This window comes from Hemibagrus wyckioides, linkage group LG01, assembly GCF_019097595.1.
Source record: "Hemibagrus wyckioides isolate EC202008001 linkage group LG01, SWU_Hwy_1.0, whole genome shotgun sequence".
In the NCBI taxonomy this organism is placed as follows: domain Eukaryota; kingdom Metazoa; phylum Chordata; class Actinopteri; order Siluriformes; family Bagridae; genus Hemibagrus; species Hemibagrus wyckioides.
In genome coordinates this window covers 12,068,286-12,091,291 of record NC_080710.1, presented here as the reverse complement: position 1 = coordinate 12,091,291, position 23,006 = coordinate 12,068,286, and the positions used below count along the sequence as shown (strand labels likewise).

Sequence of the window (23,006 nt, the reverse complement as noted above, 5' to 3'; positions counted from 1 at the left end):
TGGCTTTTATACACTGGGTTCCTATGCAATTTTCTCCACTGTGAAGAACAGATCATTTTGTGGGTGTTGATTTTGTATACTCCTCAATAATGAGAGAGCTCAGTATTATTGACAAAACCACAACTGAAGAAAAAAAACCCAACAACAGGCAAATCTATCCTGAATTGAGGACTGCATTGAAATTCAGAAATACTAATAAATTGGCACTTACTCTGCTAGGTGGAGATTAATTTCATCCAAATAAAAAAGACCTCAGGTCATTAATGCAGCTTATAATTAACTGAATTTATTATTACTATATATTTTTTTTTTATCAGAGACAAAAAAAAAAATGGAATTTGCGGCTGTTTCTTTGTTGTTTTACACTTAGCTACTCACAGTATTTATTGGTTTTTTTTTACTTAGCATACTTGTGGCAATATATTCATAAATAAAAAATAATACCCAAAAGGTTATTTTTATTTCACACAAATGTTCATATCTTCAAAGTATATCACACCCATTTCAGCTCCAAGTGCTTGTTCATACACATCTAAAAATGGAAGATGTTCTTGAAGATCTTTAACCACTAAAATGCTGTGTAAGGTTATCACAACAGAGGTAAAAAAAAAAAAAAAAAAGAACATCTCACACTAAAAGCCAACTAATTTTCATGAAAGATAACTAAACGTCCTGGCTAATTTTATACCAGGCTTGCGTTAAAAAAAATGAATTTGCTTATAGTGATACTGTCCAATAAGTTGATGAGTTGAACAGCAGTGTACTAGTAAAAAGGGTTAACTTTATTAACACTGAACATTAGAGGTGGTGTGCAAAGTGAACTTACAGCCATGACAGTGACGGGATGAAGGCTATGTGACTGGGAGTGTTTATTCAGGTGGGGCAGTGTGTTTGTGTATGTTCTATATTACGAGGAACCAAGTCAAACAACGAAAATCTTTTTTTTTTTTTTTTTGTTAAAGTGAAAATATACACCAACATTAATGACTGATGTTCTCTACTTAAAAATATTGGCAATTTTATAGGCATTGACTTGTTTAATAGTCTGTTAGAGAACAACAGATATACTACGTTGAGGTGCTACTGGACCTGTCAAAATAGGTTATGGCATAAGTTATATTTTAACTCGGAATAAGATGAGCTAAGAACTCTTACAACCATGTACTTATTAGGCTATATGAACAATCCTCATTTCTTTCTATTCAGCTTGCTAAAAATGAACCTTTATTAAATGTGATTCATTGCCCACAATATCTTATAAGAGGTTTTTTATGCAATATGAGCCATTTGGAATGAAAACACTTTATGGTTTAAACGCTTCTCATATGCAAAGTGCTTTTCGGCAACCACATCAAGAGAGGAAGCCTAGAGTATTTGTCTTATGCACGCACAAAACCATTGCAAAGCCACATGTCTGAGCTTTTCCCTTCCCCAGAGATCAAAGTCTCTCTCTCTCTCTCTCTCTCTCTCTCTTTCTCTCTCTCATTCTCTTTGTCAGTCTATTTCTCTTGTCTTTTTCTCCATTTGTCTCCAGGAATGGAAATCGTAGAGTATCTGAGTGAGCCAGAGTGGAGTCATGCATTGCTGGGCAGCTCTGTGATCCAGCTCGGTCATAGGCTTTTTACACAGTGCTAATTAACTTTCCATGCCAAAATACAACCGAGAGGATTCTGGATCATATGTTCTGTGTGAGCACAAATCGCAAGCATTCAGGAATTTCTCCTGCACTTTAATTTAGTCTTCAATTTAGAAAAAAAAACGCATCTCATTAATAAAGCATTGTGGAGAAGTCTAAAACCCTATTTAAAAAGTTCCCCCAGAGTGACAAACTGAATAATCTTTAAAGCTATGTGAAAGAACCTATCTTTTTTTTTACTAGGAGTGTTCGCATCCCTCTGGCAATCTCTTCTGTTATCTATATGATAAAAAAAAAACCTCACTGCTTTGCTCATGTGTAATGTATGATTCAAGCAAAATGAAAAATCTTCACTGCGCTCACAGAAGAAACTTACAATCATTTTTGGACAGAGCAGATACATGTGGAGTTAAAAAAGCGTAGTAGACTGAGCCTGGCGTTTGGACTGGGCCTCTCCATCTGTAATCAGATCTATTCCTGGACAAAAAACATTTGCCAGGCCTATCTGATGAGCAAGCCATGTGGATTGACAGAATTAATATTCCAATTATTGTGCCAATCCCACAGTATTTTCCATCAGCATTTATTATGTGTTCGACCTTAAAGAACGAAGAAGGAAGGAGGGATTTGAAACTCTAAATGTATCCAATGTGAAATTTTAGATGTGTAAATAAATCATAAATGCTATCATGGCATCCAGCTGGATCTATGTTATTCAAATGAAGAAGATGAGGCTAGAACAACCATAACCAAGATAAACCATAGATATATAACATATCATTTACCCTTTCAACATGTCGGTTTTTAATAGATGCAGATATTTAACTGAGGTTAGTGATCATCCTTACCCTCTGTCCCGGTGGGCCGTCTCTGCCGGATCCTCCGCTGGCTCCTGTCACACCCTGACAAAAAAAAAGAAAGAAAAAAGCACAAGCTGAAAACTACAATTTTTGGCAAAACCAGTGTTTGATGGTAACCTTTCCTGAAGGGCAAACCAAAAATGGTTTTATGGCACCAGAAGCAACAGTGGTTATGTTTAATGGAGGGGCTAGCATAGATGAACGGTATACTTCCCAAATTGCACACACACACACACATACATATCTAAGCCAAGATCAGCATAACATGCATAAATTGCATGTCAATGACCCTAGTTTGATAATTGGGACACCAATGACAATGAATACCGCTTTGGATTACTGTTCTTCATATTCTGCTTTTCCTAGCTTTCTTTGACGAGTTAGAGTGTTTATTAACTTGCTGACTGTGTTACCGGCTAAACAACACCGCAAAAAAAAGTAGGTTATGTCCATTAATCATGGACGAAATGTTGTGCGAGCTGAATCAGCTCATTACATAGCAAGAGTGTAGAGATTAAATCAATCACCAGCAGGTGTGCTGTCTTAAAACACTGACAAGTTGAAAAAAGATCGAATTAGCATTTGAGGTCATTGTGATATCGCAGAGAGGTAAACTGTGCGTATCATGCCAACGTATGTGTGCTATGTGGGTAGTTAATCTACAGCGCTCACACAGCTGTCTGAAGTGACTGTCTTCATCCTCAGCATCTCTCATCTGGCTTGCTTCACTGCTTAAATGATATATGCACTCATTTTCCAAGCTGAAAGCCTAATAATAAAAGTGAAGATGTCACACATGCAATCTGCATAGTCTGATTCGTTCCAAGATGAGGAATTGTGGTGCGTTGCTCTTGAGATGCCCTGTCAGCTTGCTTCTATTACTGCCTGTGAGACAAAAACAGACTGAACGCCTAAGAAACAATGAAAGAAATTATTTTTAAAAAATGGGTGGAAAAAAAGGTTCTTTTATATATATATATATATATATATATATATATATATATATATATATATATATATATATATATGGATTATGATATGCCCCATAATTGACTGTAATAAAACCACAGATAAATCAGTAATAATATATAAATAAGCAATGTGTATAGAGAGAGAGAGGAGATATTCATGCCAAGCAACATTTACAGAGATTAAATGATTGAATGACTCTAAAACTATTATACCCAAGAGTATAGTTAATAAAGTAAAAAAAAAATGTTTTTATGACATTTCCATTTTCTAGTTTAATATTTGACTCCATTTCATATTACCTTTTGATGACATATCTTCCACTTTTATTTGAGTTTGAAAAAAAAAAATTGACACATTATCTATACTTTCACTTAAACATAATTTCTCAGTACTTTCTCCATGCCTCGTCTAGCGTGAGAGCCTAACACTTTCATTGGGACTGACAGAAAAGTATATATGGGGAAAAAAAGCTCCACAGGCTCAAGAACTTCCCTAACATCCTATGAATATAATTCAAAAGAGTTCTGCATGCAGTGTTCAGAATCTGACAGGCTACATTCTTCCTGTCCATCAACGAGAGGTCTCACTTCTACAGGATTTCCTACAGATTTAATGTCCCGATTAAACTTCAGTATCAAACTCTCTGCCAACATGCCTTACACACAGAGTCAATATACTTAAAGAAAAGGATTATTTATTTTTTTAATGCCAATGAGTGTCTTTAAGAACTGAGACCCAAATAAAGACCACAAGCCGAAGCTGGAGATATTTTTCACAGCCAAGCAAGCTGTGTGTGTATTGGCAGCTGGTCAAAGAGCAGTAATGCTTTCTTCCCTCTGTGGAGAGCCCCTGGAGATTTTGTAGCAGTTGTCATTGGATTACCATGAAACTGCTATTTTTTAAAAAATGAAACCGCCACTGCAATGCTCTGAAGCCATTAGGGTGTGATTCTCAAAATAATAATAAGAAAAAAAGCTTGATCTTTAATCATGGATACAGAAGAATCTCACACAGCTAAGACTATTGTGCTGCAAACTGGAAAGCACATGAAAAACTATATCCTGACACCAGAAAAGATGATGCACTATATAACTTTGATAAATTATAGTGATCCTAATAATTCCATCGGGGGACAAACAGAATTGCAGCACGTGTGCTGGACCATTCATCAAAAACTAAATATCACTACACAACAGTTATCTCGACACTCATCAGCAGCCTTACCAGCCAGAAGGCTAAAGAGCACAGGTGAATATTTCACAGCGGAGTATTTCCTTTCAACCTGCTCAGCACCTCTTATCAGCCTCTCTGATGTGCTGTCTGAGTATGAATCCCAGCAGGCAGCAGGAAGCTTCAGTAATTAATAACAGCACTAGCAGGTAATGATTTTCTCATGTGAGTGATTCCATTAGGATTTCTGTTACTGAGGGGGAGGGTGTGTGTTTGTGTTTGTGTGTATGTGCACACTATGAATAAGTGAGCCTAACTTATCAGCATACCTCAAAGCACAGACACACATACACAATATCTCTAATTTGCTCCCTAATGCGGCTCTATCTGTGAGGAGGGAGACGCCTGGCTAATGGGAGACGGAGCACTAGCAGTAAGACTGCCTGTCATTGTGCATGCTCATTAGACAGACAATCTGTGGCTGCTTTTGCTCTTACCTGAGGACCTGGCAGACCTGAGTCACCCTTTTCTCCTTTTTCTCCTGCAGGTCCCTGAAATAAGAGACATAAAGGAATAAGGAAACATCCTTTGTGCAGTTTCCAGAGCACATATCCTAAAGAAGGAATCAATAAAGAGACATTATATACTGTTGTGAAAGAGTTCGCTCATAACAATAATGCATACACTGGGGATTCTAATAAAAATGCATCAAATGAGCTAAAGGATTTAGTATTCAAATGCATTCAAATAATAATTAGATTATAATTTTATACTGCCACAGACTGAGCAAACATCAGCTCAGTGTTAAAAATCGCATAACCCACGCACGGTGAAAATTGTGTTATTTCCCTACGTAAATAAAATTACACTGAGGCAATATCATAATTGTATTTGTAACTTTTTTTGTTTATAGTTCACTTTTATTTACACAGTATATCCACAGCAATGTTTTCTTATCTCTGATACATTTTACATTAAAATCTCCCAACATCTATTCATTTTCATGCAGAAATTATTCAGTTAAGCTAATTCCCAAATGGCTTCCGTTATGTTCACAATACAGGGTATGGCATAATTGCATTGTAGAACCTACAGGCATGGAACAAATCAAAGGATGAAAAAAGCACATTAAGCATCTTAATAAGCTGTTAAGCAACGAGAACAGCTTCAAAACATCTTGGCATACATTCTGAATGTCTCCGAACAACATTCTTCCAAAATATATCCTCTCGGTTGATGTTTTAATGATGGTGGTGGAGAGCACTGTCTAACATGTTGGGCAGTTAGGCTGAGATCTGGTGGCTGCAAAGGCCATAACATATAATTTACATTATTTTCATAGTTAACAAATCATTCAATGAATGGAGCATTGTCAATACTGGACGAGACCATTCTCATCAGTGATCAGAATTGCAGTGATCCTTCTCTTTAAGAAAACATGAGGACCATGGCAGCAAAATATATAACAGAGACACCGGTTTATGCTTTCATTTGTCATCTTTCTGTAGGCAGTGGACTGTATGGCCAATCTGTATGCACCATTTGAGATACTAAATGCCTATTCGAAAATTCTTGTGCATTCAGTTATCACTATATACATTTATTTAATATTAATAGCAAATTATGCCATAAGTTTCATGAATTCATTTAAAGGGTCATTTATGGGAAGGTTTGGTGAGGCAAGTATTACTTAAATTCTGTGATTTTAGTTCTACCCAAATCCATCATGTCAGAAATCTTTTCAGCACATTTTGGTAATTGGAAACATTACACACTCTTTTATCATATATATATACCATCTAAAGGGACCTTTAAAAAAGAACCCTAGGTGGATATTTTATATCTAGTCCGAATAGAGATGCTGGTAAATATCCTGTTATATCCTGTGCAAAAATGTTTTGGGCAATTTCTTCAGTGTCTCCCACCAAAGCAAACCAAAACCAAGTAGATAGATAGATAGATAGATAGATAGATAGATAGATAGATAGATAGATAGATAGATAGATAGATAGATAGATAGATAGATAGATAGATAGATAGATAGATAGATAGATAGATAGATAGATAGCAGTAAAATACTTACTGGTGGTCCTTGGATAGAGAGTCCACTTGGCCCCTGTGGTCCAGAAGGCCCCTGAGGTCCTGGAGGTCCAATTTCCCCGGGTGGCCCTTGAGGTCCCTTTAATAATTAGGACAGAGAAAGGTTCTGCTTTAACGATTTCTTTAATGTAATCTAATTTGGAAAACAAAGATTTTCTGCCAGTATTGAATAAATGTAATCAATGTTTCTGGTCAGCACTGCATCAACCTGCCTGATGAAACCTTCCTAATCTCACTGTCTTCATCATCGAATACAATATTCATGAGATACAGAGAAGCTGAACACAGTTTACCCTGTGACATACTGCTCAGATAATTACACTCTTACGACTGACTTTATCCTGTTTTTGGAAATTGCTTTATACATTATCCATACAAGAGAAATTTCATTACACATCTGCACAAGGCCAACTTGATCTGGCCCAGAGGACCTTCTGCATGACTGAGTGTGAAGAAGACTGGAAAGAAGAGCTGCAGCAGGAGTCTGGAACTCCTTAAACAAGAATTCAACTAATAATCCAGGGATCCAAACTGAGACCTCAGTCAAACCCCAATTTACCCGATATGTAAAAACACACAAGTCCTCCAAAAGCTACAGTGACAGGTGCTTTCATGTACGAGTTCAGAAATTCCAAGATGTTGATCAATCTTATTTTTTTGGATACTAAAGTAGTTTAGGGGCAAGCTCATACTGCATATTATAAAAGGCTGTTTGACTAAAATTGTGTATTGTACCACTGAGCCTGGTTCCCCTCGGTCACCTCTTGAGCCTCTTATACCAGGACCACCCTGTAAGATACAAACACACACACACACATACAATTATAAATAAATGCCTCCCATAACACAGTAAATTCTACAAATGTTTTCTCAAAAGCTGGATTATTGTTGTTCCCGTATTACAGATATCATTAACGATCTCTGGATACTTAGTTTAAAGTATTATGCCATAAATATGTGTGTGTTTACAATGGTTCAAAATGGGCTGTCAGTATTGGGGTACTGATGCTATTACACATTAGATTTTAATAACCAATGAAATATTGTCTTTTGACTCAAACATTTATAAACGAATATATATATGGAGACCTTATACGAGTATGTACATTTTATTTTGTGCATTATAGTATTTGCACTAATTTTTGACAAAGTTCCGTTATAGTTATCTACATTTCCATAGCAGTTGTATTGTTTCTAGCAATATTATCAAAAAGGTAAGATAGCTGTACTGTTTTAATCCATGAGCAGATTTCTACCTGACAAGTTAGAACTGCACTGTGGTTTTGCTTGAATGTGAAGTTGTAAAAGCAGCAACTGTGCCTGGTGCAGTGTAAACTCACCCAGCCATCAAAGGGTCAACTCCCATCCTGTTCAGCACCCTGGCTATAGATTACACTACTTACAAGTTCATGCCCTCGCCGCTGTAGGCCGTTGCCAGTAATTTCACCCCGTTTTCTTCCTCTTCCAATGTTTACTTTAATCATGGCCCCATAGCACTACTGCATGTCTATGGCTCAAGGCTACAAATCAAATGCTAGTATGAATTTCATTCCTTTGCTAGTGGCCCTAGTTTTCCCTGCTGTGGAAGCCTACAGGAAAGACTGCATGTCTCCACTGAGAAAAATGTCTTCAAGACATGTTTGTATGCCTGCATCTTAATATCAGGGTGGCATATTAAGATTTTTATATTAAGGAAGCCTCTAAAATGTAAAGAGCACACGTACTCTTGCTGCCTAGATCTGATCTATAAGTATGAACAGGACAGAAGCAAACTAATCTGAGTTGATAAATTGATCTCCACCTAATGACTTTCTTAACACGATGGATGCTTACACAACATGGCCTTTTCATGGCTTTCCAAAGGCATGTGTACAGACCACAGCGTTCCAAATAAGCTCATTTGTTTATCCTGCCATACGAGCTCTACCTGTTCAGTAGGCTGAATTAAGCAATCAGACACTCTATTGCTTGTTACCCAAATCTCATTTACTCTTCTTTACCTAATGACTTTTTTTTTTTTTTTCCCTGCAGCCCACTCTATATCTGTTTCCCAACTTCCCTTATTTATTTCTAGTACTTCATAACTTTGAAAAGAGTACTGGGAATGTAACTGTATGTGATATCTGATGTCTCATAAGCAAACATAGAACAAAATATCTTACTGGAGGTCCGGAGGGTCCTGGTGGTCCTTTACTGTCCTGAGAGCAGGTGCATGCATGAGGCAGAGCAGGGCAATCTCGCTCTACTCTCTACAAAAAAAGCACAGGAAAAACCTCTCAAAACAACTTTCTTCTCTCTTCTTTAAGCTTCCCATATATCTTTATTTGTTAAAAGTCAATCACCAGTATGCATGCAATTCCCCAAGTCATTAATTTAGGAGAGCACAATCAAAAGACAAGCAGTACAGGGATAAAGTTCTTTCTATCTATCGATCAGTAGCCAACCAAGTCTATTTGTCTGTTAAAAGCCAACAACAACTGAATTACCTGTGAAGCCTTCTGTAAAACAACGTGGACTGTACTAACATGAACACAGTTCAGAATGGGAGACTGACCATATCTAAAAAGGTGCCAGTTTCCAAAACATTTGAATCTGTCAACAAAGATCGATTTGAGTCTAGATATAATAAGAACCTTTGTGGATGACCTAGTCCATGTGTTCTCAGTCTCAAAGGCTTTCCAGTAAACCAGACTGTAAATAATCATTTAACTACTGCCAATTAAACGGCTTAGAGATTGTTTATGTTGCTAACTTGACTGCTGGATTGGTTGGGTTTCAAGCTGTCGTAAAAAGGATAGAAGGAACAGCATTTTCTTGTTAGGTGGATGGGTGGGCGCTCTGACTGAGTACTTTACTATAGCAGAAGGACAGAGCAATTCAATTCTTACCAAGCCTGGGAGCTCACAGCATTTATCTCGGCTGGCCCATGATGTACTGCAGACAATATCAAACATCTGAAGCTGAAACTGTGGACATACAAAGACAAATATTATACACATAAATCAAAACAAATACTTTTTTCTGTAAAACTAACCACGAGTATATGCTAAAGCCACCACAATGTTACATTCATTCACAAAATAAAGGTCATGACAATCAACGTTTCTGTTACTACCTGGAGTGCATGTGCACTTTTATCAGATGAGTCATTTATAGAGAATTTTTTGGCATAGATAATTACAGCAAAAATTATTGTCATCAACCCCAACCTCCCTTTATGGAAAACATAAATTATACCTAAATCTCCACATACACACGCATACACACACTGTTATGGAAAAATGCAACCTATAACATTTTCCACTTGTATTATTAACTCATACTTCAACCTTTAAATTACCATATCTAACATCTCCTCTTATGAAAATTTGAATTTCCTTAGAACCCTCTCCCATTCCTTCAAAAAATAAAGACTATCTATCTCAATGTAGATTGTAGATTGAGGCTGCACCTCATAATAACCGGCCCATGTGCAATCCTCAAACAGCCATGTCTTACCGATGCTGAGTTATCCCTCCTGTCACGCGAGCGCACCATTCGTCCCAGAACCTCCATTCCATCTGTGGTGATGTTTCCAGCAGCGTTGATGGGCTTCTCACCGACTATCTTACAGTCAATCACTACCTTTGCAGAGGTCTTGCTGATTGCCACATGAAGCTGTGTTACAGAGGAAGGAATGTCATTTTGCATGCAACACACTGTCATTTAGAGAATACTCACATGTTTTTTTTTACATTACCATTGGCAAGTTATTGTGGTGTCAAATATTTATGCAAAACGCAATTTTGTATACTGCTGTCCTGAATTCCTCAGTTAAATGTATTTAGTTATTGAGCTATGAATTAGAGACACACGATGAGGATTGGAGTTGTGTATTCAGAGCTGCTTATCTGTGCACCCAAGTTATAACGAGTAGTTATTAGACTCACTATAACCTTCTTGTCAGCTTAAACCAGTCTAGCCATTCTCCTTTGACCACTCTCCTTAGCAGCACTTTTCCACCTGCAGAACTACTACTCTCTTGATGTTTTTTTTTCTTTCTTTTTCGCAAAGACTTCTGAGAAACTCTTGAGACTGTGTCTGAAAATCTCAGAAGATTTCTGAAATACTCAAAACAGCCTGTCTGGCACCAGCAACCATGGCACAGTCAAAGTCAGTGTGCGCTCATGTTTCCCCATTCTGATATTTGTATGTTGTACATTGAGAAGAGATCCCTGTTAAGTGCATACACTTCTGACTAATGTTTAGAGAACTTTTAGTACTATTAATAATACAGAACTTATTCTACAAAGGACAAATAATCCAGCACACAACAATGTATGTATCATAAACAATTTGTAACGTTATTATTATTATTAGCTTAATAATTGCAATTAACAAAATGCCTCCAAACGGCATGCTGGGATGTCAGAACTGCGAGCTTCAGTGAATGGATTAAAAATCATAAAAGAGAGACGGATGGTAAAGCAAGAGAGAACGAAGCTGCAGAACTTGTGCCAAAAAAGGAGCTGTGTCTGCTGTTTGGAAGTTTTTTGGCTTTAAAAACGTCAATCAACAGATCATATATTGCAAAGTTTGTCACACTATTGTTGCTGCAGGTGGTGGTAACACTAGCAACGTATTCAATTCAACACTTGCTGAAATATCAGGAATGTATGCTATTACATTCAGATTCAAGACCATCAACCAGTAGCATTTGGATTTACATTTCTGGCATTTGGCAGACGCTCTTAGCCAGGGCGACGTACAAAAGTGCGTAACGTACAAGAGTAGCGTTGGTGATACCGTAAAGCCTGAAGTGTCAGACTTCAATTGAAGAAGCAATAGCATGAGGCAGTGTATATGACGGGAAAAGCAAGCGGTAGAACGCCATTATGAATGCAATAACAATTCCCCTATGCAAGGACATAGAGAAATCAATTTTACCCTGGTAGGACATACCTTGAGTCCAATGTTTTAATCATGGCTCAGAACCCTTCTTTCTTGACGGTCTATTTTTCCCATTTCTATTTCTTTTAGAGTTTTGCTTTTATGCTGCAGTTTGCACATTATAAATTGTTTAAATTCTGCAACTGTTTCATACATTCTGATACATATAAAGGCAGAGCCAGGAAAAAAAAAAAATGTAATAAATCATGAAACTGCCAGAATCCTTAAAAAAGATTCAGATTTTTGGTCAAACCACCCAGCACTAGTTGTCAGTCTATAGAAAACTGCTATAATACAGAGCTGAATCAGTTAAACCTTGACCATTACTTTCTCCATTACCTTCTCCAGTCTGCTATTATAACTGTATTCTAAGAAAATGAACATGCATGAGGTCATTAAGACAGAGCATGTTAAATACTAATGGATTCTCTGTCTAAGTCGCAAGTTTCTCCAATTTTCTCCAATTTGTTAGATAAGTGCATGGATGTTCATGTGGCAGAGTGCGTGCAAGGGAGGCAGCAAAAGAGAGAGAGAGAGAGAGAGAGAGAGAGGGAGTAAGATGGGGTAAAGAGAGAAAAGATATAGTTGTCAGACTGCTGTGAAGAAAGGTGGGTGAATGCAGGCTCATATTCAGCTCATTATTGTGCTGTCACACAGTCACGTCAATTACTGTGAATAATAGCGTGATACGGTGCGTGAGAAAAAATTCAAACATTTCTTGTGAGACAGAAAAAAAAAACGTTGACAAAGGAAAGACCAAGAACTGCTATTTCTTGGTGAAAATTTACACCAAAGGCCAGTCAGATACAAGCTCAGTTCTGTGAGCAGAGGATGCTAGGAATAATTCGCAGCACACTACATGTCTCACCTGGGCATTGTGTGTGAGTGTGAAACATGTGATTTTAATGCAGGAGCTGAGAAGGGTGAGAAGTCAGAGTAGCTCCTTTTTCAGCTCAAGCCCCTGTGGCTTTCATGTCTCCTCTGATCAATCCTCAGATAATTCTGTTGCCAGTGTGATGCATTGGTCTATTTCACACCCCTCGCTTTATCCTTAATGCGCCTGCTTGTGCTCAAATCCCAGCCTCTGCCTCATAACGATGCAGTGCTTCATTTGTTTGTTTGTGTTCTCGTCCCTTTCGAGGTGCTCCCGCAGAGACGGATTCCTGAGAGTAATTCGGAGATGGCGATGTAGCGAGTACTTCAGAGTGCTAGCGTCTCAGAAAAGCCATCAATACTCTACTATTATTAACAAAACAACACATTTTACACCTGCCTCCAGAAAAGGTTACTAATACCAGATGATTTCCCAGATGAATAAAAACAATTGAAACTAAAATTAAGATTCATAACACAATGAACTGAATGTGTTTTATGTTCAACGATTATAGGAAAAGAAATGTTCCAAAAGCTTGTGTCAGCACTTGTTTTCCCGTGTGGAAACCAAATGTGTGAGAGTAGAATGTGTGGAGTGAGAAACAACAAACTCCAACTCAGCAGCCATTCAGCCCAGCCAAACTACACACACCAAAACCTTCAATCAGAAGCAGCAAAGCCTCTGCAATTGTGACCTCTGCTCACAGGATCAGGGTCTCTTCCAAGTCTCAGATTTGTTTAAAAGCTGTCAAAACAATCCAAGACACGAAAAATATTACTAAGCATTATTGCACAAAACAAGTGCTGTGTAAGAACAACAATTTTACTTTGCAGAAATCAGTTTAAGCTGTTGTCAGACAAATTTAAAGCTGCTGTGCTGCACTGACTGGAGTGTGTTTCACATTAACATTTTTATACACACTTTTGAAAAAAGAAGCCACATGAAGACCTGCGCTTTACTGAATACAGTACACCACACTAGGGGATCAATCGGTATCTAAGCCTAGTACTAACGAGATTATAAAAGCATAACACAATCTATAGATAGTGAACTATCTAAATAACAAATGACACATGGGGTAATTTGTCGCAGTAACCTGTAATATTACTAATAAGCATCTGTCATTTGAGGCACAGAAAAAGCATAGCTTGACTTAAGTGATAAACAAATCCACAGATCACTACACTGTGAGTTCAGGTGATGCTGTCATCCAGGCCTGAAACTGAATACACTCGGGAGATAGACAGAATTACAAACAGGTAAGGTTACACACTGAGCCACAGGAAACATGATCTAATCTCTCCAAATAGATATACAGAACAGGTGACAGTGATGGGTTGTTCTTCAGTGAGTTTTTTCCAGACCTGATGCCATTTGGTATGTCTGACTATAGTAATAATCAAGCAAAAGTGATGAAAATCTTAGCAGTTACTCACTTTCAGTACACAATCTGATGTGTATCACAGGCCAACAGGTAGACACACATTTACACACTCATTCATACGCATGTGGAGACTGGAAGAAAGTTCCCGAAAAACAGAAACTCAAACTCAGGATCAAACCAGGACTCTGGAGCTTTTCTCACATTACCTCCCATTTTTTTCAAACAATTACACAGACACCAGTAGTGACCAATATGAAATCGCTTGCTTAGTCCTGTAATACAAACCTGTGATATTGAGTCTCTACCCCTGAACTGATCCTGGCTACGGATTTGAGTACTCAGGCCAAGTATGATATTTACCATTAGAGGGGCTGACAGAAGTGAACAGGACAACTCATTAGAAAAGCAGAATGCCAAGTTCCACTGCAACCAATAATGGCTTCATGCTCGCTTCAAATATCACAGAACTCCTGCCGTCATGATGAAAATCTCAACAGTGATAAACAGTGAAATGTTGTGGCAATTTCCTGTCAAAGCTGTAGCCAATATAGAACATTATAAAGGATACTGACCTTGTGAAAACTACCATAAAAGATTTTTCTGATGTCAGGTCCTTCAAAGGTCACTGTCTGGAAATCACCCTTGTAGTCATAGTTAAAGAATGTCAATGTTTTCCCACCATCTGAAAACAAAAAGGCATTCAAAAGTGAAAATCAGTTTCATATGATACAATTGCTATATTGTTTCTCTGTTGAGTGAGAATATTATTGCACCGCCACAACAGGCTTTTGCCTGTTTGAAAGAGCTGTTGGTGTTGTACATAAGGAAGCTTTTTAGTGACCGATACACAAACAGCAGGCAGTCAAATAGAGTACTCACTGTCCAGGATGAGACCCACCAGGGGTTCATTGGCTTTATTGAGAATTTCCCACAACGCAAAGGCCTCCTGAGGAGTTTCAGGCAGGATGCGGAACAGCACTGACACGGTGTAGTCAGAAGGGAGTCCCTCAGGGTGCAGATATCTACCGCCAATACACAGATGTCAATTAAACAGCATTTTATCTAAACACTGACTACAGTGGGCACTTTCTGTTGAAACATAACCTCTATTTTTCACTGGCCCTGTAACTGTAACAGCTGTAATCTCCTACAAAACACTCATTAAATGAACTTCTAATCACAGAGTGGCCTAACTGTGATTGCTGTGAATGATGCTTATGATGTGGCTCTGTGGTAAGCAAGCATCAGAACATCAGAGAAAAATACACTCGACTGTTCAAAGGCACTGAAGCTTTCCACTATAATAAAAGTACTTCTTCTGAGCTCAGGAAAGCATAACTTAATCTAACTGTTATCACTAGGCATGCAAAAAAAATATATATCTCTGTTTGAGCTCTCAGGACCAAACTCATCACTGATGCCCTGAGCTCTCAGCAGCCAATGATTTTATTTTAAGGCTCATTTGGTTGTTCTCAGGCCATAACATGGAGACATTAGCTCAGCCACTGTGGATGCTAACCTGTTACACTACTGATTTCAATGAGGAAGGAAAAGATGACCAAAAACTGTATCTTTCCCATCAGGTTAAATCCAATTTTTAAGTTTTTATACCAATCATGACAGTATCCAGTCATTGTGCAACCTCATATTTGTACTCTGCTTAAACAGGCAGTGTTCAAAGGCAACAATCAACTTCCTGGGGACTAAATTTAAAAGTTTCACTTCACTTAATTCTTGTACATACTTGGTTGGCTGTGAGATGAGAGCATCCTTATGCAGCCTGTAGCAGGGGAAGCTGTTGAAAGTTCCAGGCTCCATAGAAACACCCTGCACATTACTGTAGTCCTTCTCCACCAGCCCAAACATCTCCATCATACGGAAACCTGCAGCCCATCAGAGCAATGCTGCTGAACTCAACCTCAACTCAAATATAAGAAGGAAAATAAATGTAGCGGGGAGGACTGTATTTAACTTGCTTTTTTTTTTATTTAGATTTAATCTTATTTCATGGAGGATAATACAATATATAAAGTACAGAGCATAAGTTTGTCTTCATATCTTTCAAGGCTCAGCGCACACTGTGCTAGACAATGACTGTTATTTTACTGCCAAAGGTTGAGAGCGCAACAAATGAATCCACCTTCATCTCTAGGGTGGATTGTTTTTGTTCTCTTACAAACGGCATGTTTAGCCTGTGCACTTTGCATTTATTTAGTATAATGTGTTCAAAGATTTAGAATTAATTCCAAACAATTCAATCTGTCAAAAGACTTCATAAGCGGTTATGTTATCATAAATGGAATCTGAGTTAACAAAGCTGGTAAAAAAAACTGATTGACTGAAGACTTCTTGGCAGTATGTTTCAGAAATCCCAGATGAAAGGAGAAGTAATTCTGATTAGTCTGTTAGCATGTGTGTTTTGGCTAGAGAGCAAAAGAAATCTTCCTGACTGCAAAAGGAAACATACTTAGAGATTAAGGAATTATACTCTTTTTTTGGAACCATATAACCAGCATTCTCAGTTGTGACTGGAACCTCTGTACTATATATTGAATACTGAGTAACTGATTTAAATAAGTCATGGAATAATTACACAAAAAATTCAGTCACTCACCGGCCAAGGTATTCCCACTCATCAGCAAAGACGGACAAGCTAGAGACAAAAAGATTTGATGAATGATTTACAATTTACTTTTGCTAATATTAGCATAGTTTTAAAGATTGTCAGCTTCAGTTTTACTACAAATACTGAAGAGAATGATCATTTAAATCAGCTGAACTAAGTATTCCTCTTCAACAAGGCTTACTTGCTGTTGCTGCCTCACAAACAAACGTTATGAGCTGCTCCTCGATTTTATTGACTGCATCCAGATCGTCAACAAAGAAGACATGTTTCTCGCTAGGCTTGCTTGCAATGTTCACCAGCTCCCCGTAATCCGCGTCAGCAAAGCCAATGGCAAAGATGATGTAACCTAAAGAAAACCACATATAGACTCAGCATGATGGACTGTACACACTGATACATACATTTCCTCAACTTTCTGAGGCAATTTTAGTTCATAATAACTCCTGGTCTTTATTGGTTTCATAGCAAAACGCAACAGTAAAATGTTAACCAGAAAAAATGAGAAAATATCAGAGCACTGTGTTAATGATGAACGCATGCACTGTAGCGTCTCTAACCTTCTGTTTGCAGGTCTTTGGAGATCTTGTTAACGTCGTCCTGTGAGCGGCCATCTGTGAGCACAACCAGGACTTTGGGAATTCCCCTCCTCACACCAGCCTCTTCTGTAAAGATGCTCTCCTTCACGTGTTTAATGGCTCGACCTGACCACACATCACAAATCACAGGTATAAGGGCCTTAAGCCAGGAAGCACAATTTACAACAGCTCTGGCTGCAAAGTGACAGACTATACTTAGGCTAGAGTTACATCAGCTTTATGTGTGACTGCCGAAGGGGAGCGATGTGTCAAATTGTCATGCACCTAGCTCCAGAAAGAGAAGCCAAATATTTTAAAGGGAATGGGATAAAAAGCCCCCAAACCTAAACCATGGTCTCTCCAGAAACACTTAATAATACCTTTACAAATGACCTTATAATAGTTTTAGAGTTACAGTGCCACAATTATGGCCTGCTACATATTAATATGTGCGAACACTGTGCAAACTTCAACTTCAACTATTCTTGACTAATACTCTGTCTGAAATCTCACTCATTTACTTTCACTTTTTATATATACAGTAGACTTTGCTCAGAGCATCAAAAATTCATTATAGTAATGATAATAATAATAGGAATTCTTTCACACTTTGTTGGCACATTTGCTAAGATGGAAGCTTGCACTGAGTGACAGCAAACTAAATTCTGAAAAAGAAAGTCATTCCAGGTCCTACAGTGCTTGTAAGCTCCCTTTATATTTTAGCTACATTCGCTCTAGTGCAATGCTAGCAATGTAGCAAACTTCCCCAAGAATATCTGTGCTAGTCGACTATATCTGGGGTAGTTGGAAACTTTATATTTGCTCAAAGTCTTTCCTGCTTTCATGCTTATACTAGTTAGCATGGCTGAATTGTGACACAGCGTGCTTGTTAAATATAAACTGGCTGTCATTAGCCAGGCATTTCAATGTGTTTTCAACAGCAATTTCATTGATGATTACCATTTCAGAGCAAAGAATTGAACTCTGACAAAAATGAACTGCTATTTTAAAGTGATTGAAAGCCAGTCATTACTAATAACAGATCCAAGCAGTGTTATGCACTGTCTCTCTTGCTCAGCAGGTTCCCTATTATCAAAAACAGAGCATAGCGACAGGAAATGACACTATTCTCTGCCATTCTGCCTCAATTCCTTCAATACCTTCTAAAGTTAGGCTGAACCAGGAGGTATTAGCAAACCCTTTCTCATGGTTGCTAAGCTGTGAAAAGCCACATTACACTGATAAACTGGGACAAAATTTTGGAGCCCCTGTGGTTATGCCAGGATGATTCTGTCTCTCTCTCCTAATTTATTATAGATGCTGTCAGAACGAGAAAAATAACTGGAGGAGGAGACAATCTGCAGCGCTTAGAGTCATTGGAATCAGTTTTAAAAGTAACATCAGAAGAAAAGGGCTTATGCCAGGAAAGAGAGCTGTCACCTTGATTCTGTGTGAGTTGAATGCAGCTCTCTGAGCCATGTGTGAGAGTCTGAGCAGCTGATCTTGTCATTAATCATGTAAGTGATGTCTGTTAGGACATGTTTTAAAGCTTTTGTTTATTGAAGTCAAATAGAACCATTTGTGTGCAGATATTTTTCGCGAAGAAACCTAATCTTTCTGTTTTGATCTCTCACTTGTTTCTCTGTATCAGGAGGAACTACTCTAATCTATGTGAAACACTGGGATTTCTACCTTAATATCCTTCTTATGAGGCCAATCTCTCGGTTAGTCTGCCTTTACTTCCATATTTCAATATATAAACAGCCTGAGGATTACCCCTAATGCTCCCACACCCACAAAATCAATCTTATACTGCCTTGTAAATGAGCAGGCTGACTAAGCTGAAGGAAATGAAAAGGAAAAAAGTATAGTCCTCCTAACACTGAATCATTTATCTCTACAGCTGCACACCAACTAACCTGAGATATATCCAACAGAGCCCAGCAGGCACTCCTAGCATATGACCTGCAGTTTGTCAGCCTGTTCACTAAGTAAAACACCTCTCTGCAGGGGAGGGGTTTATATGCATTTTTGTATTTGTGCAATGCAGGGTGAGCAGTTGAAAAGATTTTCTTATGTAAAGCCCTTGACAACACGATTAAAAGGTCATCTTAGACACTAAAGACCTGTCACTAAACATGAATTCATCAGTGCAACATTCAAGAAATATATATCTCTAACTACAATGTAACTGAAATATTAATTATATGTAATAAAGCTATATGTAATTAAGCTACAGAAAGCTTGTGGACATGTCATACGATTGACAGTGCATCAATGTAAGCAAGTGCTAGTAACAGAAACGTGTGTAGAAATGATAGATGAGAGTCTACAGTACAAGCGTGTGTGTTGGTGTGTTTCTAGCACTGCAGGACTTATGGAAAGCGGTAAAATCGGGATTGCAGTTTGTGTGCACTCCACTGCTTCTTATTCCTTCTAGCTTGTTAAAAAAAAAGCTGCACTGATCAGCAAAGCACGGCGCAGCAACATGCACCGCACTTATCACATCTGGCTTCATAAAATGAGATAGAGCTTCACCATCCTGCCATTTCACTGCCTCCTATCACACAGCAGTGAGTGGCTTATTCACTATAAGCTTTGCCGATGTAGCTCAGCGAGATCAGATTAACTTATAGTTTTCTATGTATAAGTGAGATTTTATTACAAAACATGATAAATATCACCAGTCTTGGATTTGACAAAGTGTAATTAATGATTTTTTAGATAAATTTAAAAAAAAAAAAAAAAAAAAAAAACAGATTAAAAAAAAATTACACTCACACCTCAAGCACTTTATTAGGAACACCTGTACCCATGCTCATTCATGGATTTATCCAATCAGCCGACCATGGGTCAGCAAGTTTTGCAGATGCAGGCCAGATCAACATACACAATAGGGAAAAAATGTGATCTCAGTGTTTTTGACTGTGGCATGATTGTTGGTGCCAGACAGGCTGGGTGGAGTATTTCTGTAACTGCTGATCTCTTGGGATTTTCCATGCAAAACATTCTGTAGAGTTTACTAAAAATGGTGCAATAAAAAACATCAACTGAGCAGCAGCTCTGCAGATGGAAATGCCTTGATGATGAGAGAGATCAATGAAGAACAGCCTGATTGTTCTGCCAAGGCTGACAGAAAGGTTACAATTATGGTGGGTAGAAAAGCAGAAATGTACCCTGGATTAGTATAGTGTTCCTTATATAGTCCTTGGTGAGTGTGTATATATATATATATATATATATATATATATATATATATATATATATATATATATATATATTTTTTTTTTTTTTAAAAATGTGTGCTGATCTTTTACTACTAGAACTTTTTCACGCTCATCTGCATGTGCTTATGAAAACAACCCCAACTTAATCATATTCAAAGAGCCATTTCCTCTTTCAAAATTCCTGAATGTGGACAAATGCTCATTCTTGTGCTCCTCAAGTGCACCTGTTTCCTCCCCTTAAATCACTGTGAGGACAAAGCCAGCTATCTGGCACATATACATGCCTGTTTTGGTGTTTCCTCCCTTATAGGTGATGCGCTGCACAGCATCCAGCAGAGACTCCTTGTCCCTGTAGGAGCTGAGCTTGAACTCAGTCCTGGCATCATCACTGAACTGAACGATGGCCACCTGTCAAAGAGGAAATTAGGAGCGTTTATCAAGCCTGTGGTCTTGGATTTGTGCTACACTGAATTTGGTTTGAGCCAAGTTAAACCCAAAAATCTTTTTTGACCTTGAAATGGAACACTCCAGTGTACTATTTCCCACAATGCTCTGCTGTTTTTATGTGTAAGATTGACTAGCGTGTTTGAGTATGAGTGGCTCTGGCAGCATTCTGATCTTTTCTTTCATTCTATTTTGTTTTATTGGCTTTATTTGATTTACGTGGTGTTTTCCTTGTAGCACATCCATGACTTGTTGCAATGTACCCTGATGAGGTCGGTGAGTCTTGATGGATATCTTTTGGCTCTGACCTAGTGTGTCTAGACTGGTGGTATTTTTACTTAATACTTTCCCTCTTGACCAGGCTAAACATTCACCATTGTGGTCTTTAAACGCTGCCCAAAAATAGCCTTTCCTATGATGCGCTGGGTAAGTGAACTCGAGCTACTACACTTTATACAAACAAGAAGTTATGTTTGTACTAATACTGTAAGCTTGTGAGAGCTCATTATTGAATTATTGGTTGTGGATTTTGGTTGTGTATGTGACGTTACAGTTGTTTAATGGGAATGATCTGCTTGTTTAAATGATCCCATCACACCTGTGTTCCTTCAGGACCAATAATATCCAAAGCCCCAGTGGTGCTGTATAGGAAGCGGATGATCTTCTGGAAGTTGTCATCTCCTATGCTCCAGGAGCCGTCTACCAAGAACACCAACTCTGCTTTGGCTGCTTTACAAACTGAGAGAAGGAAAGAAGTGGGGGGTGAAGGAGTTGGAGGGGGGCGTGTGAGTGAGATTTCACAGAAACGGAAATCTCATTATTTTATAGATGTTGCAATACAACAGATGATCCCCATATTTGTGAGGCTGCCCATTTTTCTTCAACTTGAGTCTCTGACAAAGACTCTAATACCATGGGCCAGATAACACTAAGCTGCTAATTAATTCCCAGCTACCTTATTCCTGTCTATATTGGAAGAGTGTTCCTGCCTTCAAAGCATTTAATGTTAAACATAGTTCCTTGCATCAGAGGGGTGATGGAGAACACCCTGGGGAATGCACTTAGCCATAAGATATATGGGAACATAAATTTCCTGTTAGCAGAGTGCTGTGTTTAGCTTTTCTGAGATGCTATTTTTCTTTTGATGAAATTCCAATTTAGAGCATTAAAACACTGAGAAAGAGAGAGAGAGAGAGAGAGAGAGAGAGAGAGAGAGAGAGAAAGTTTCTCTGCACAGCATTAACTCACAGGTTGTGTATTTATGTCCAGTTGACCTGACACTGTAAATGTTCATTGAAATTCAACCCTAGGAATCTTCAGTCAGTGCTTTGGTGAAGAGTAAAGCTGTATATATATCTGTCATTGCCACTTGTGTACAATAAGATGGTTTCAGCGTATTAATTGAATTATGTGGCTCAAAGACCTAGAAAAGGTTAGCTGTCAGATCAGACATGCATTATTGAAAGGTCACTCAGCTCATAGGGACCAAGCAGACCAACATTATACAAAGCTGGTCAGTGAAAACAGCATAAAATTCCTCCTTTCCCACCCTTCCTCTATGTTCTCTTTTTCCCTCCCTTGTTACCTTCTTTAGCTGATGGGATGGTGGGAAGTGGTGCAGTGGTGGGAGGTGGAGTCGGTGGCTGAGTTGGAGCTGGTACTATAAAAGAAAAAAAAAAAATAAAACAAAACAAATCATACAATATCTTAACACAAAACCAGCTGTGTGACTTCATGCTTAAGAATGGCTACATTGCTCTATTCTGGGCTGGTTCAATCTGATTCCCAGACAGTGACAGAGTGTGCAGACAGAGTGCAGCTCTGTTTACCTCGTTGGCTAGGAAGCAGTCTGAATCATTGACCTGTTACTGCTGCCACTCACTGACACACAGATATGCGTGTTGGGAGAAAGTAGAGAATTGCTGAAACACCGCAGCTGTCCAAAGAGCTGAGAGGAAATCCACTACGTTTATATTTTCCCTTCCCCTTACGTGGTAGTGTTATACGATTTGAAAGTGAGTCATCTCAGTGACAGTGTGTCATTTACGTGTGGTCTCCACGATGGTGACGGCAGGGCCCTCCATGTTCTCTAGCTGTGTGTAGACGCTGATCTTGTACTGTGAGTTGGGCGACAGGTTGAAGAAACACTGCCTGTAGGTACCACCACTTACGCTGTGCTCCTCTCTGTGACCATCTGCAAGTAAAAGCA

The 23,006-nt window shown here is 38.4% G+C and overlaps 1 protein-coding gene across 4 annotated transcripts in view; it reads right to left on the bottom strand.

The window, feature by feature from the left end:
• Positions 1-23,006, bottom strand: part of col14a1a (collagen, type XIV, alpha 1a) — an 86,038-nt gene that overhangs the window by 11,959 nt on the left and 51,073 nt on the right. For all 4 annotated transcript variants that reach the window (XM_058389528.1, XM_058389537.1, XM_058389519.1 and 1 more), the window contains 17 exons: positions 22,845-22,991; positions 22,383-22,457; positions 21,396-21,535; positions 20,638-20,761; positions 17,109-17,252; positions 16,733-16,897; positions 16,540-16,578; positions 15,670-15,808; positions 14,805-14,947; positions 14,498-14,607; positions 10,237-10,395; positions 9,627-9,704; positions 8,901-8,987; positions 7,474-7,527; positions 6,722-6,817; positions 5,136-5,189; positions 2,485-2,538 (listed from right to left, as the gene is read on the bottom strand). In XM_058389528.1, coding sequence (XP_058245511.1) covers positions 2,485-2,538; positions 5,136-5,189; positions 6,722-6,817; positions 7,474-7,527; positions 8,901-8,987; positions 9,627-9,704; positions 10,237-10,395; positions 14,498-14,607; positions 14,805-14,947; positions 15,670-15,808; positions 16,540-16,578; positions 16,733-16,897; positions 17,109-17,252; positions 20,638-20,761; positions 21,396-21,535; positions 22,383-22,457; positions 22,845-22,991 — 1,808 coding nt within the window. The remainder of the gene's footprint in view (positions 1-2,484; positions 2,539-5,135; positions 5,190-6,721; positions 6,818-7,473; positions 7,528-8,900; positions 8,988-9,626; positions 9,705-10,236; positions 10,396-14,497; positions 14,608-14,804; positions 14,948-15,669; positions 15,809-16,539; positions 16,579-16,732; positions 16,898-17,108; positions 17,253-20,637; positions 20,762-21,395; positions 21,536-22,382; positions 22,458-22,844; positions 22,992-23,006) is intronic.